Source organism: Carassius gibelio, chromosome B22 (genome assembly GCF_023724105.1).
Source record: "Carassius gibelio isolate Cgi1373 ecotype wild population from Czech Republic chromosome B22, carGib1.2-hapl.c, whole genome shotgun sequence".
Taxonomy (NCBI): Eukaryota; Metazoa; Chordata; class Actinopteri; order Cypriniformes; family Cyprinidae; genus Carassius; species Carassius gibelio.
The window spans coordinates 31357849-31372399 of record NC_068417.1 but is presented as its reverse complement, the minus strand read 5'-3'; the positions used below and the strand labels follow the sequence as shown (position 1 = coordinate 31372399).

At 39.4% G+C, this 14551-nt stretch overlaps 1 protein-coding gene across 4 annotated transcripts; it reads right to left on the bottom strand.

The window, feature by feature from the left end:
• Positions 1–409: 409 nt before the first annotated feature.
• LOC127987925 (85/88 kDa calcium-independent phospholipase A2-like) lies at positions 410–14551 on the bottom strand. 4 transcript variants are annotated; one of them, XM_052590375.1, is made up of 18 exons: positions 14449–14551; positions 10550–10764; positions 10082–10297; positions 9630–9810; positions 9358–9545; positions 9183–9279; positions 8918–9100; positions 7839–7947; positions 6325–6441; positions 4606–4696; positions 4365–4528; positions 4090–4240; positions 3040–3176; positions 2787–2861; positions 2449–2603; positions 1977–2144; positions 1758–1831; positions 410–1592 (listed from the first exon to the last, which is right to left on the bottom strand). In XM_052590375.1, the coding sequence occupies exons 2-18, from the start codon at positions 10756–10758 to the stop codon at positions 1448–1450; spliced, it is 2460 nt and encodes an 819-aa protein (XP_052446335.1). In that variant the 5' UTR covers positions 10759–10764; positions 14449–14551; the 3' UTR covers positions 410–1447. The 4 variants fall into 4 exon arrangements, with proteins under 4 accessions (XP_052446335.1, XP_052446336.1, XP_052446337.1 ...); XM_052590376.1 differs by lacking the exon at positions 2787–2861; XM_052590377.1 differs by lacking the exon at positions 6325–6441.

Below are 14551 nucleotides of genomic sequence, written 5' to 3'. Positions count from 1 at the left end.
TCCTAAAGTAACCAGCTGTTGCTAGCCAGGATTAAACTGATCCATGAGGCTCTGAATAACACCATCATACTGTCAATATCAATGCTGGGGCATCAGAAATACAAGTTAGTGATAAAAGTACGGTTAGCTAATGAGCTCAAAATAAATGCCAAAAGGGAGTTCATTGTAACAGATAAAGGAGTTGATTTGGAAAACAATGATTAATGATTAAATAATGAATACATTAAATAATTACTTATTACTTTTTAGCTGATCATAAACCCTGCGAATCACAATATACACACTAATATATGTATATATATATATATATATATATATATATATATATATATATATATATATATATACATATATAAACACTTTCACTCTGAAATTGCTAGCTAATTAAGTACAAAGAAATCATAACACATTGCATTAAACCATTTTTATTGCACATATGGAAAACACCAAACCTAATCCCAGTTTGAATAATTATCTGTGCTTTTTATTTCAAGTTTATATCACTCAAGTAAAAGGTTTCAAATCAGTGCCACAGCAGCAGGTTAAACGTATAAAATGAATCAATGCTTATTTTGGTCCCTGCACAATAGATCTGTAGGTCCAGTGTTAAGTATAAAAGATCATTTTGTAGAAAAATCAAACATAAATACAACAAGGCTAATGAGAAATACAAGATGTTTTCAAGTTATGCATATTCGATGCATATTTGTTGTTAAAAACGTATTATAAATGATCATAGTTCAGTTCATAATTTCTACACTTTAAAGACAGAGAATTGATCAGTTGCAGCTTAAAAATATTCAAGTATGAAAGGTTACAGATGAAAGATTGTGCAAAAAAACTAAACAACAAGGCAAATAACAAATGAAAGACAGGACACAGAAACGCAATGAAGATCATTTCCAAGTGTATAGATAAATGCATAACAAATAGTAAATGCAAGGAAGTACTCTGTATTTGATCACAGTGGCTATATGGTGACCCATGACTCTCAGAAGAAAAATCTAGAAACAAAAGTGTCAATTTCTCTATAAATGTCACATAATGAATGCATATATTGATAAACAATGATTGAAAACATTGCCTCCTTTTTAGTTCACCTCAATGCAAATGTCAAACATAAAACATGTTAACTGAGCAATTTAGCATACATTAAATGTAACGCGATATAAAAATAACTCACAGTTCAAATATTGGATTGGGTAGTGGTAGTTCCTATAAAAGGACACTCTGAATCCTTCATGTATGTCGTTATACTAGATTAACCTTGGTCCAATTTGGCATTTACAACATACGGGAAAAGCATTTTATAATTAAATATACATTTTTATAAATATTCTGCCTTTAAATAAATCGAACACGTCCGAACAACATACACGCACACCAATGTAAACAGATAGATTTCTTTCTGCATATCAAGCCGCCCAACGCTGTTGATCAGCTGTTGTCAGAGCTGCAGCAGCTGCTGGCTGAGCGTCTGTATGACATCTCTGTGCTCGTACAGGTACATCTGAGTCTCCCACAGCATGTTAACTAACACCGCGTCACTGATCTCATCCAGCATCACCTCCTGAGACAGCGGAGGACTCAACCTGACGTGAAACGAGAGAAGGAAGGGAGGAAGTGGAAGGAGAAAAAGACATGCAAGACATGAGAGGCAGACAGAAGGGAGAGGATGTCATTATTAGCTCACAGAACCGAAAGACTGCAGAGACATAACCATTCAAATGAGGCTATGAATGAGGGTCATGACTGACCGGTGGTAGTTTATATCGGCCATTTCACACCAGGCTCGTGCTCGCTCCACTGCACAGCCATCCGAGTCTGTACACTGACATAAAAAACATGAAAAAAAAAAACACCCGTACAACAACCAATCAGCACATTAAAAAATGGCCTACAACTTGTACCTAATGCAATGCTACTTCTAAACAGGTGACAGAAGGTGTTTGTGTAGTCTGTCTATGTAAACTCACACAGTCCACCAGCATCTTGCCCAGTCCTCTGACACCAGCAAAGGTCTTGGCCAGCTCCAGTGGACTCGAAGGCCTGAAAACGTCCACCGAGTTCACCGTCACCTGAGGAGGTCTACCGGTGCCCAAAGAGACCACCACACCTAACCTGCACACCTCTGATCCACGGCCCTGATGGAGCGAGAAAAAGATGGCCGCCATTTCAACAATGTCCAGAGGTACGTGTTCTTCTGTTGGCAAACTTGGCGAAATACCAAAGTATACTTTGGGCTTTGGGTCACATCTGATTTTAAAAAACCCATTTGGAGTAATCAACTGGATCTTTTTAGGATGTATGATTTTTTAAAGAATACTAAGTAAAACCCATTGTATGTAATATTGGTGATATTGCAATGAAACATGTTGTATTCAATTACATTTCTAGCTTAAAAGGAGTCTTACAGGTAACTCTTATGACCAAATGTATGTATCAGACCTGTGCCTTCAGGGCTTTGTTGTACTGGTGTATTTCGGTCATGGCATCTAGCGTTGGGTTATTGGCCAGCAGCCCTCCATCCAGGAAACGGCCCATTGGTCGAAAGTACGTAGGAGCAGCTCCACTGGAGCGGGCAGCACGCCAAACTAATTGCTCTAAGAGAAAGAGGATATGACTGAGCAAGAGTACAAAAGTGCACAAGATGATCAGCCTCCCACAAACAAACTGACGACCCTTAGTTCCAACGTGAGGTACGACTGCGCACCAAACACCAAAACTGTGACCCCTCCATTCCACACACGCGCTCTTCTCTCTCTCTCTCGGTCACATACACACACCTTCATCCGTCACCTTCCTACGCTTTCTGGGAGGTCGAGTATATCCTACTACCAAAAGATCTTCGTCCTCCCATCCTGCAACAGTGACAGTGAAGCTTTACGCATCATTTGGGATTGAGGATAACTAAGAAACCCAGAGCACGGTAACATGCTCATAAAGACCAGGAGTATGATTATTTTCACTCATACTTCACCGGCACAAAGATATTTAGAGTAACGACATCCCAAGAATGAAAGCACATAAGAGATTCACCCTGCGGGACAGTAAGGGGTTGGAATGTGGCTGTAGAGGTGTACGGAGGGTCTCTTTGCAGGGCCGGTGGGTCGTAATTACGAAACAGATGCAGTTCTCCAGGGTGTCTGTCTGCAAGAACGCTAGTCACCATCACTCTGAGAAAAACAGACAGAAGCTGTATTAAAAAACGTGCATTTTCTAAAGAATATGTGTGATGATGGCTTGTGCAAAACTCGCTGGCCTCATTCCAAATGGTGCTAACCTGAAAGCTAAAGTGACGAATGGGGGAGCCTACGATCTTGCGGATTCAATGGATACATGCAAGTCCACAGGAAGTGTGTCATTAGAGACAGGACCAACATTGCCAAGTAGTATTTTGTTAGGGTGTTTATGGGGGGTGGGGGGTGGGGGTCTACTAGCTATCAGTACTTTTCCCCTAAGGCACTGTGAAGGAGGTATGGCTATAGTTGATAGGTCATTACAAAAGAGCACTCGGTTGGTGCTAGGGTGTAGCTAAGGGGTGTTCAGAGTTATCACGAAAGACAGTCTGGGAGGCTGCTACAGTAGGGCATTACTAGGGTGTACTGGGTCATTGCTAAGGCATAGCTAGGACATTTCATTCAAAGCAAAATGGCTCCCTTTCCAGCAGAACACCTGGCATTTTCAGCTGGCTAATGACGCTTTGATGGATACACGGCTTAAGGGTGAACCGAGCCGTTGCTGGGCCGTTATTTGGCTGGTCTAATGGTTTATGGTGAGGTCACTGAAAGGATGTTGTGGGTCTTTGAAAGAGATTAGGTAGGAAGTTCTGCGTAGTGGCTTTAACAGTGTTAGGGTGTTTCAGATGGTATAAAGGCATTTTAAGATGTTCTGAGTGCTAACATTGGTGTTTTGGGTGGTTGCCAAACAGTTGAGTGGTTGCTAGAGCATATATTGAGTGTTCTGGTCGCTGAAAGGGCATTGCTAGGCAGCTGAAAGGATGCTGTGGGTGTTTGCTAAATAACAAGTGGTGACTAGGGCGTTCTGGTAGGGGATCGGTTGTTTGATTTCATAAAATCCCAAACCTACCTGGGGTGTGCGACGTCCGTCATCTTGGTATTTTCTCCGAACTCATTCTTGAGAAATTCCTCCAGAGGGCCCGACTCATACGGCCGAGAACCTTTAAATACCTGTTCCTTCATCCTGAAGTACAGACAGCGCACATACTCCATCGATTTACCTGCTCACGCACACAACACAATTATATATTTATTATTATATCCAGTGTAATTCGGTTCTGTATGCTGATTGGTCAATACGGTGTTATAAATGCACTTAAATACTGTATGGCTAATTTCAAATACCGTGTACAATTGCTAGGGCCAGTATGCCGCCAGTGCTAGTCCCAGACACCCAGTCAAAGAGTTCCCTGATGGGCCGTCCTGCCTCCTTCTCCAAAGCGATCAACAGCTGGATCAGAATCAGTCCTTTTATTCCTCCACCATCTAGACACAGCAATCGGTCTATTCTTAAGAAAAAGAAAAGCAAGCCAGTGATCAGTTCTGTGTAGGCTTGTTTTAGCCATGTTGACTGGATGTAACATACTTCTTGCTTCCTGTGTTGAGCCCATCAACCTCTGCAAATCCACGTCTCATGGCCATGACAGCTACTGCCACATTCATGATGTCATCAAACCCTGTGGACCAATTATGGGAAAGATATGAAAGCAGTGAACCGAACTAAAGGCAAATTGATTCTATCATAGATTTGCTATTCATAGATACCACTGTTATTAAGACGTGCGATACACAAATTGGAAAGGTCAAAAAACACCCGCAAACACATGCAGGCGATGATGCAACAAGCGCTATGCTTTGTCAGCACTCTTAACAGTGAAACACTTCCCTCTTTTGTCTCGCCGGTTTGCATCATAGGCTGCACTGTCATGGGATTTATGTTGGTGTAATTATAGTAGGTTGGTGAGTGATTGTTTGAGTTCAACCCAAAATGTTGACCTTTCCAAGATGGCAGCTGTTGCTGAAAAATCTGGATTAGTCAAATGGGGCATCTAGGTATGCAAATCTAGTGTCTATGACCACAGGAAGCTTTAAATAAAATAAACAGATTTAGAAAATTAGATTAGCACTGAAATTAAGACAAAAAATGTAAACAAAATAATTAAAAATCTAAATGTAAGATTGAGGAAGTGATGGGAATAAGGGCAGATAAAAAGAGGACACAATTTTGGTGGCGATTAAGGACTTATGTAAATTCATGTTTAATGACAAAAATTGACGTTAATGTTTAAATAGTAATAATTAGTATTTAAATCTGTACATTATGTTCAAAAAACCAAACAGCATATTTAAGTTTATAAAGTACCTTGAACGTTAGCAGAGAAGGCACTCCCAGAATGCTCCGCAAGGAGTTCAGCAAAAATTTTCATCCAAAATGGCGATCAAAATCGATGGAAATTTTGATTTACTTATGTGCTAAAAATTTGAAGGGATAGTTCATCAAAAATAAAATCTACACCATGATTTACTCAGCCTCAAGCCATCCTAAGTGTATATGACTTTCTTCTTGCAGAGAAATTCAATCAGTTTTATTTTATATATGTGTGTCTGTGTGTGTGTGTGTGTAAATGTTCTGGCTCTTCTGAGCTTTATAATGGCAGAGAATAGGGGTTGAGATCTTGAAGCACCAAAAAATGCATCCATCCATCATAAAAAGTGCTCCACACAGCCCCAGGGGATTAATAAAGGCATCCTGAAGCAAATCGATGTATTTTTGTAAGAAAGCTGGTTAGTCAGTAGGTTAGTTGTGTATAGGTACAGTGTTTATGTGTAGCATTTGTACAGTTTGTATTTTTAAGTCTATGTATAGGTAAACATTTATACATTGTAAATTTAGACAAAATCTGTCAGTAGGTTGGTTGTGTATAGGTATAGTATTATATGAAGCATTCGTATAATCTGTGTCAACTCTCACTTCCGCTAACAATCCTTCATGCAAGAGTAGCGGAAGTCGTAGGATTCGTCTAAAAGAAATCAAATACACCTAGGATGGCTTTGCTGTGAGTAAATCATGAGGTAATTTACCTTTATTGGTGAACTGTTCCTTTAATTTACAGATTATTTTACAGAATATTTTGGTTTTGCGCACTGATTAGAGTGTCATGTTGTTAGCTTAGCAACATGCTAATGTTAAAACGTTTGCGTCATGTGAGGAACCCCATTTGTATAACAGGACTGAAGGAAGGACTGAAGGACAGAGGTGAAAGATACTGGCAGGAAAGCTGAAAGTTTGGGGGCGGGGCTTTACCTATGCCAGGAGGCGGAGCTTTGTTGACACTGAGGGTAGGGCTGTTGAGGGAGGAGGGGTGGCACCGCTCGGCCCCTACACTACACAGCATGTTCAAGAGCACCTTACGGTTGGGCCCTTCAGCAGAAGCGCAGGATTTGACACACGCATGCCGTCACACCCATGCACACGGAAGAAAGAAAGAGTATGCATTGACTGAATGCATGAATGACCAAACAAAAGAGCATGACATTTCATTATCATAGTTAAACAACTAGATCTACAAAAAACGTCATGACACGCAAGCGTCACATAGTTTGTGGTAATGATCTCTCAAAGATTACTACAGGAAATCAAAACATCAGGACCTATCAGACAGCTTCTGCTGGTTTTTCCAGAAAATATCTACTGTAGGCTCTTTATGATGCTGAAGACATTTCACTCCCTTTTTTTCCTATTTAATTTTTTGTGGAACCTTTTGCAATTAAATAAATAAATAAATAAGTTTCAATAAACTGAAATTAATACATTTCACAAATAATACAATTCGTAAATATACATTTTAAAGAAATACATATTTTTAACAAATATTTATTTTAAGATGAATACATAAAATGTTAAACAAATTAAAGCTTTAAATAAACATGTTTTGTTTTTTAAATGCATTTTAACATTTTTTTTTTTTTTTTACAAATTATTATAAATAAAATAATTTATTTCTCAAAACATCTCAAGGTTAAAGTAGCTCATAAATTTCAAATTTTTGATAAGATTTCCTAAATTTGTGCTCTAAGAGTTTGCATGTCTCATTATCACCCATGGTTATTCTACTCTGTTTATTAAAAGGCAGTTTATATGCATATTCACTAATATATTTGAGAGAAACATACAGGCTGTAAATTAGCCAAGCGTATAGTGACACTTAACCTGTATTTTAAAATCTTTAATTGAATACGGCAATTAAAATTTGTGTTTTTAACCCTTTTTTTAGATATAGCAACATAATATCACGCTCTACAATATTTCTATGAATATTCAGTCAATCACTGTGTGCATAGTTAATAAGTATGCTGACATCAACCCCACCCGTAAAGGTTTGTCTCAGCAGCTTTGTGAATAGGTTTTAAGAGAAAACTCTTAGCAAAAATCTTTTATAGCTGTTTAGGAGAACTCTTAATAGTAAGATAAAATATTTTGTGAATACTGGCCCTGTTGTCTTTAAAAACATGAAATATGCTTTGAATGGCTGAGAAATTAAACACTTCCCCTTTAAAGCAAAATCAAAGCAAGTCATTAGCGAGTCAAAAAATGTATGCATTGTAAATACGCACATCAACAAAGTTTATGATGGTATATGGTTAGATAATGCTATGCTTGCATGCAACACCTCAAAAAATGTCTTGCCGCACACTTAAGACAACAGGCTCCGTGAGACTGTATAACTAGAAACTGAAAGAGCTTCAATACATTGGCGACTGTTCTGCTAGCATTTAATCTGATGTCTCATCTCACATCTCTCTCTCTCTCTCTCTCACCCTTGCTGGTACGAGCAGCGATGAGTCCTGGTGTCTCTCCCAGATCATTGTGAACCTCCACATCTGCTCCAAACACCATGAGAGCTTTGATCAGGTCCATGTGGTCCAACTGCGGGCCCAGAGGATACGGCATACAAGACAAAACAGAAGAAAATACCAACAATTTCTGTTAACGTTTAATCATTCTGAATTAATCTGTCAATTACTGGTGATTACAGTTACTTCTTTACTTAAAACCAGTCATAAGGGTCATTTTCAATTGAGATTTACACATCATCTGACAGTTAAATAAATAAGCTTTCTACTGATGTATGGTTTGTTAGGATCAGACAATATTTGGCAAAGGTACAACTATCTGATTACGCAAAAAAATCTAAATATTGAGAAAATCGCCTTTAAATAAATTTTCATGCATATCCCTAATCAGAAATTACGTTTTGGTATGTTTATGGTAGGAAATTCACAAAACATCTTCGTTGAACATGATATTTACTTAATATCCTAAATGATTTTTGGCATAAAAGAAAATGTGATTATTATGACCCATACAATGTATTGTTGGCTATTGCTACAAATATACCTGTGCTACTTAAGACAGGTTTTGTGCCCCAGGGTCACATATGAGAGTGTCAATGTGACAATGGTTTGACTATAATGGTTATATTTGTTTGCAAAATGTTTTTAGTTTTTTTACTGCTTATAGTTGTTTTTGATAAATAAAACTACTAAATTGGAATAAACCTAAAATAAAATAAAGTATTAAGATTAAATGAAAAACTAATTTAAAGAAAAAAAAAAAAAAGCTTAAGGGACAATTAGACTGAAATAAAACTACTACAATGTTACCAAAACTAAAATGAAAACAGAAAATATAAAAGCAAATTTAAATTTAATTAATTAAATAAACTATTTGTAAAAAATAAATAATAATAATGTAATCAAATTATCTATCTATCTATCTATCTATCTATCTATCTATCTATCTATCTATCTATCTATATATATATATATATATATATAAAGATTGAAATACAAGCCAGAAATGTTCTTGACAGGCTTTAGGAAATTCTCTCTCATACCTTCATAGCGAGGTGCAGTGCTGTGTTTCCATCCTGACCCTTGATGTTGGGGTCGGCTCCATGGGTCAGCAGTGTCATTGTGGCCTCAAAGCGCCCCCTCTTGGTCAGGATGTGTAACGGACTCTCTCCAGTCTTACTCAGGTAGTTGACGCTAGATCCTCGGTCCAGCAGCACACGGCTCATCTAGAGAGACGAGAGACAGGACGGTCACATAACTAACACTTAGAATTCCTCAGGTACAAAAAAAAACAAAAACATCAAGAACCTCGGCGGTCTTTGCCCAGTGAAGAGGTGTTCCGCCGTAAATCGGATCCTCCGCCAGAAGTTGATTTGGGTTGGTGTTTAAAATTGCTTCGGCACAACTGAAGGAGAGAGACTGAGTTAGAAGCCCACATGTGAATTATCAATTATAAAGTTAAGAGAAGATTTTTTCCCCGCACCTCTTCTCACTAAACTTCACGGCGGTGTGGATTGGATAGCCATTGTTTCCCATGATGTCACAGCAGGCTCCGCCCCCCAGCAAGCCCTTGACCACCTCGACCTTCCCGAGACGGCATGCGATGTGCATTGGTGTTTCCCCGGCGGCGTTCAACTCGTTCACACCCGCGCACATCCGTGCACACAAAACCTACGAGCGACAACAATACACAATCACAGACACCCGAATTTGCCATTCAGCAGATTGTATACACGCCCTAAGTTGACCTCTGACCTCTATAATAACAGCGGAGTCTTGTTTAGCAGCGCAGTGCATGGGCGTCTCTCCGTTCTTGTCCTTGATGTCCGTGCGAGCCTGACACTCATCCAGGAGCTCGCGCACGCAGCCCACATCTCCTCTCTCGCACGCCAGGTGCAGCGGGGTCTGACCCTGGGCGTCACGGGCGTTCATCTGACTACAAGGGGCCACAGACAATCACAACTTTCGGATATTTTGTTCTTGATTAAATGTTTATTAACGGACTCAGAAGACATTTTTTACATGAGGTTGGTTTGAAAAATGTTTCACTTTTTTGCATATCGTGACAATGCTGCATATCGCGTGTTTTTTCACATTTTATTTAAGGGGTGCACGATATGTAACGGCCGATAATTAATGCGTAAATTCCATCAAAGCTCTCCGATACAGTGCATGTGACGTTTGAACTTTGACCTTTGATGTCTCACCTCAAAACGTAAGTGTGTTTGAGACAGTCTCTCAGCCCAGTGTCCACGGCGACGTGAGCCGAGCTCCAGTCGGGGTGATTCCGCACGCAGTCCACGATTGGCTGGAACGTTTCAGGTTTCAGCGGTGGGCGGAGCATCTCATAAAATGGGCGGAGTTTGAGAGCGTACTGAGGAAACCAATTCATGGCGTCTTCCTCTGAAGCTACCTGGAACATCCTGAGCACAAAGATATCAAAATCACAGTTAAAGTCATTCTGGAAACCCACAAATGATGAGATCAAGAAGTGGATGACCATGAGAAGCCATATTCAGGGCAGTAGCTGATATGAAAGCAAATCTGTTCAACATACTGTGAAGCAATACGGGAGTTTTTGCAAGATTATGATGAACTCACAGGACCCTAGTGACTTTTTACAGGAAACCAATATTGGTCACCCTGTATTATGAAGCTTAACTTAAGAGTCTCACCTCAGAGCCACAGATGGAGACTCGGGGCAGAGGAGCAGGCAGTCCCATGAATGGTTCTGTTGGTTCTTGTACAGGACCAGCCTGCCCTCCCGTTTCAGTAGCACTTTGCCATTATAATCCGACAGCTGCACATCCCTCACCCGGTACGGGTTGGAGAACAGAGTCGACACGGAGCTCACCGTGTTGAGGATACGGCCCAGGAACTGCATGGTGACCTGGAGTAAGACAGGGGAGTGGAAACTGATGCATTGATCTCATTTCACCTTCTCTCATCCCTATTAATATATATCTCCTGGATTGTTTTTTTTTTTTTTTTAATTTTACATTTTATGGGTCTTAATGGGTCTCATCCATGCCCAGTTATTTTTAGCTGTACAAAACCACTGGTTTTGCTGCTTGGTAATGCAAACTGCCATTTTATTTAAGTGTATAATCTTAATTATGAACACACTGGGTTGTAGTGCAAACAGTTTTCTAAGCTTATTCAGATTAAACTGTAAGAACCCTTATTCCTTTACTTTTGCTACATATACTGATCGAGATACGTTTGAGGAGAAGTAACTCTTTAAACGAATGGTTCACCCAAAAATGAAAATGCTGTCATTAAATGGGTCATATGATGCAATTTGTATTTTTCCTATTCTTTAGTGTGTTACGTAGCTATTTGTGCATGTATAAGATCGGCAGAGTTAAAAGCTCAAAGTCTCCCACAAAAGGATTTATTCTATTTAAAAGAGAAGGCTGCTTGGTAATGAAGGCAAATAAAGGCGGCGTGGTTTCAGTAACCACAGTTAGTGTTGAAGCAGCCATGTCAGGGAGATACTGTGTGTATCTAAGTGAAAGCAAAAGCACTTTATTTGTCTTTCTGAAAGTAGATGCAATGAATGCTATTTCTGAAAGAAAACTTTGCTATGACAATCTTGCGCTTATTCGCTTGTCTTGTTCCTGTTTTGGGCTTGAACTGATGGTAAATAGGACATTATTAACTATCTTAACATTTATTTTAAAAGATGTAGATCACGATTATGGAAAGGGGTGTTACATTTCTCACAAGTGCTTGCGGTGTTCGTCCGATTACAATGCACTGGGTCAGTTGGCCAATCAGAGGCACAGAGGACCTACAATAGGGCTTGGACGACGTGATGTCATTACTTGGCGTGGCCGCCATGTTGACAGCCTCCTTTACTGCCACTCAGACTACTGTGCAGTGTTTAGACATACTCCCTCTCATCCGTGTGTCTTAATTTGATGAATTAAAAATCTATTTTAACCATGGTAAACCGTTGCTGTATTGTGGGGTGTAATAGCGCAACACATAATCGCCATGGGGAAAATAAAATGAGAATGGATTAACTTTACACCGCTTTCCTGCTTGGAGGCGCGACTACGGAGACCATAACATCTGAATATTAATTTATATAGCTTAAGTCAACATTGAAAATAAGAAAAAATTTGAACTACAAAAGTGCTGCATTAATCGCTAACGTTAAGCGATTTGTGAAGCTAGGTCTAACGTGATTTTAGTTACAGATTGGCGTGAAATCGTGCTCTCACAACAACCACGCTTTCTTAAAAAGCCCAACATCACGCTAAGGTTGCTTTCAAGTAATCAAAACGATGCTTTGAAAACATGTTTCGCTGGAAGGACAAGGAGTAGCAACAGGACAACAACACAGAGACTTGACAGGTCTGATGGAGGGGCTAACGGGATATTTTACAGGATATAACTCTGCTTCTTCTCGTTCGACTTGATGTATGTTTACATTCGCGAGGCTGCCAGCAGGACCACCATGTCCCAGAATGCAACCCGGCGCCCAAGCCCTATAATGTACATTATTTGAAAAATGATGTGTTTTTTGAACATTAAAGCATGTCAACATATTCTGTTACACCAAATACACAAAATAATGATCATCATATGACCACTTTAGGCCCAATCCAAATTCTATTTTATACCCCTTCCCCTTCCCCTAAGAAAATATTCCCCTAAGGATTGGGACACCAATACTATGCTGTCACACGCCATCATTCGTCATCTAGCTCTTACAATACACACATATACTGGTGTGCTGGTGTGTATTAGAGCCTTTAATTATCCTTCTGTATTAATGAGCTGCTTACTGACACACAAACATAACGGAAATCGCGCATTTCACACATACAGGAGAAAATAAACCCCACGACATTTATTAAATACAGTTTACATTCTGAATCGCTACATTATATTTTCCAGCAATGAGAGGATACATCGCTGTTTTTAAGTAAACTCACTCAAAAAAGAGAAACACACAGACGTGAATACACGCAACTTCCATTTCTCTCTCTCTCTCTCTCTCTCTCTCTCTCGAATAGGCAATATTTGAGAAAATGGTTTAGCAATTTCTAATTATTGGGGGGATTAGTCTACATTAGTTATCGCCCTGATCAGACATATGCTGTGGCACTATCATGCAGTCTGTAATGATATGACGTTAGCGATTTTTTGCAAACATTTCTTTGAGTAATATGACCGTTAATATGAACTCACAATTGAATGTAACATAAAACAAACTTTTCGTTAAAATCTTTATTTATGCCCAAAAAGCGTACATTTATGTGTCTTTTTGTTCGCTGTAGCACCCATATTGCCGAGATAGTTCATACCACTTCGTTTGAAGTGTGGTCCAGAAAAACCTTACTTTGAAGGGCTATCTGGCCCTTCCCCTTACCCCTCCCCCTCCAACCAAAAGAGAATCGAGACACCCCTACCCCTTCACGTGAAGGCGCGAAACAGAGGGGTAGAGGAAAGGGGAAGGGCTAAGGGGTAGAATTGGGATTGGGCCTTAATTACTAAATCCTCATGTCGTTCTAAACCTGTAACCTTTGTTCATCTTCAGAACACAAATTAAGATATTTTTGATGAAATCCGAGAGCTTTCTGTCCCTATATAGACAGTAAAGCAACCGCTAGCAAAGCAAAATAATGACTTTATTTAACGATTTCTTCTCGTCTGTGTCACTCTACGATCTGCGTTCACGAGAGTACAAAATTGAATTTTTGTTTTCTTTGTGCGCCAAAAGTATTCTCATAGCTTTATAACATTACAGTTGAACCACTGATATCACTTGGACTATCTTAATGATGTCCTTTCTGGGCCTTGAACGTGTCAGCTGCATTGCGTTCTATGCAGGGTCAGAAATCTCTTGGATTTCATCAGAAATATCTTAATTTGTGTTCTGATTCTGATCTTAATGGGTTTGGAACGACACGAAGGTGAGTAAATTAATGACAACATTTTCATTTTTGGGTGAACTAACCCTTTAAGATGCATGAAGTGGTTTTCTAATACACTGTATCCCAATGTCCTGCAGAGTTTAGCTCAAACAAACAAGCTTCACTGGAAGGCAACCTTGATTGTCTGGTTCAGGTGTGTTTAACCTGGGATGGAGCTAAACTCTGCGGGACAGCTGAACCTCCAGGATCAAGTCTGGACACTCCTGTTATTCATCCTCACATCTGGGAGGAGCTGAGTCTGAAGACAAAGCTGCACGATCAAACTCTGCTGTAACGTGGCTACTGCAAAACTGCAACCAATTCATAACGAGGTATGTTTTTTTTTTTTTTTTTTTTTTTTTTGCGTGCACATTCATATCGCAACCGAAATTATCACCCACGCTGTTTTTACATTTTACAGCTCGCCGTCCATTCGCTGGCTTTTCATTATCATTATAAAACTGACAAAAAACAAAACTTGTTTCTCATAACTTTGCCTGCCACAAACCAGTTTAACAGTCAGTCATCCGTGCACGATAACTTTATAAGTCACCAGAGTCAGCACTGATACTACAATTAAATCTTTTCCCTGAAATATTAAACCTCTTAGTTGAATATTATATTTTATCCTTCGCTAAAAACCTTACCTTGTCGCTATTTCATTCTCCCGTACAGACTCAGCTGATCGCTGACTTTTGACAGGACATATCAACTTTCACGGCATTACAACCAACCGTGTGCAAGCTTGAC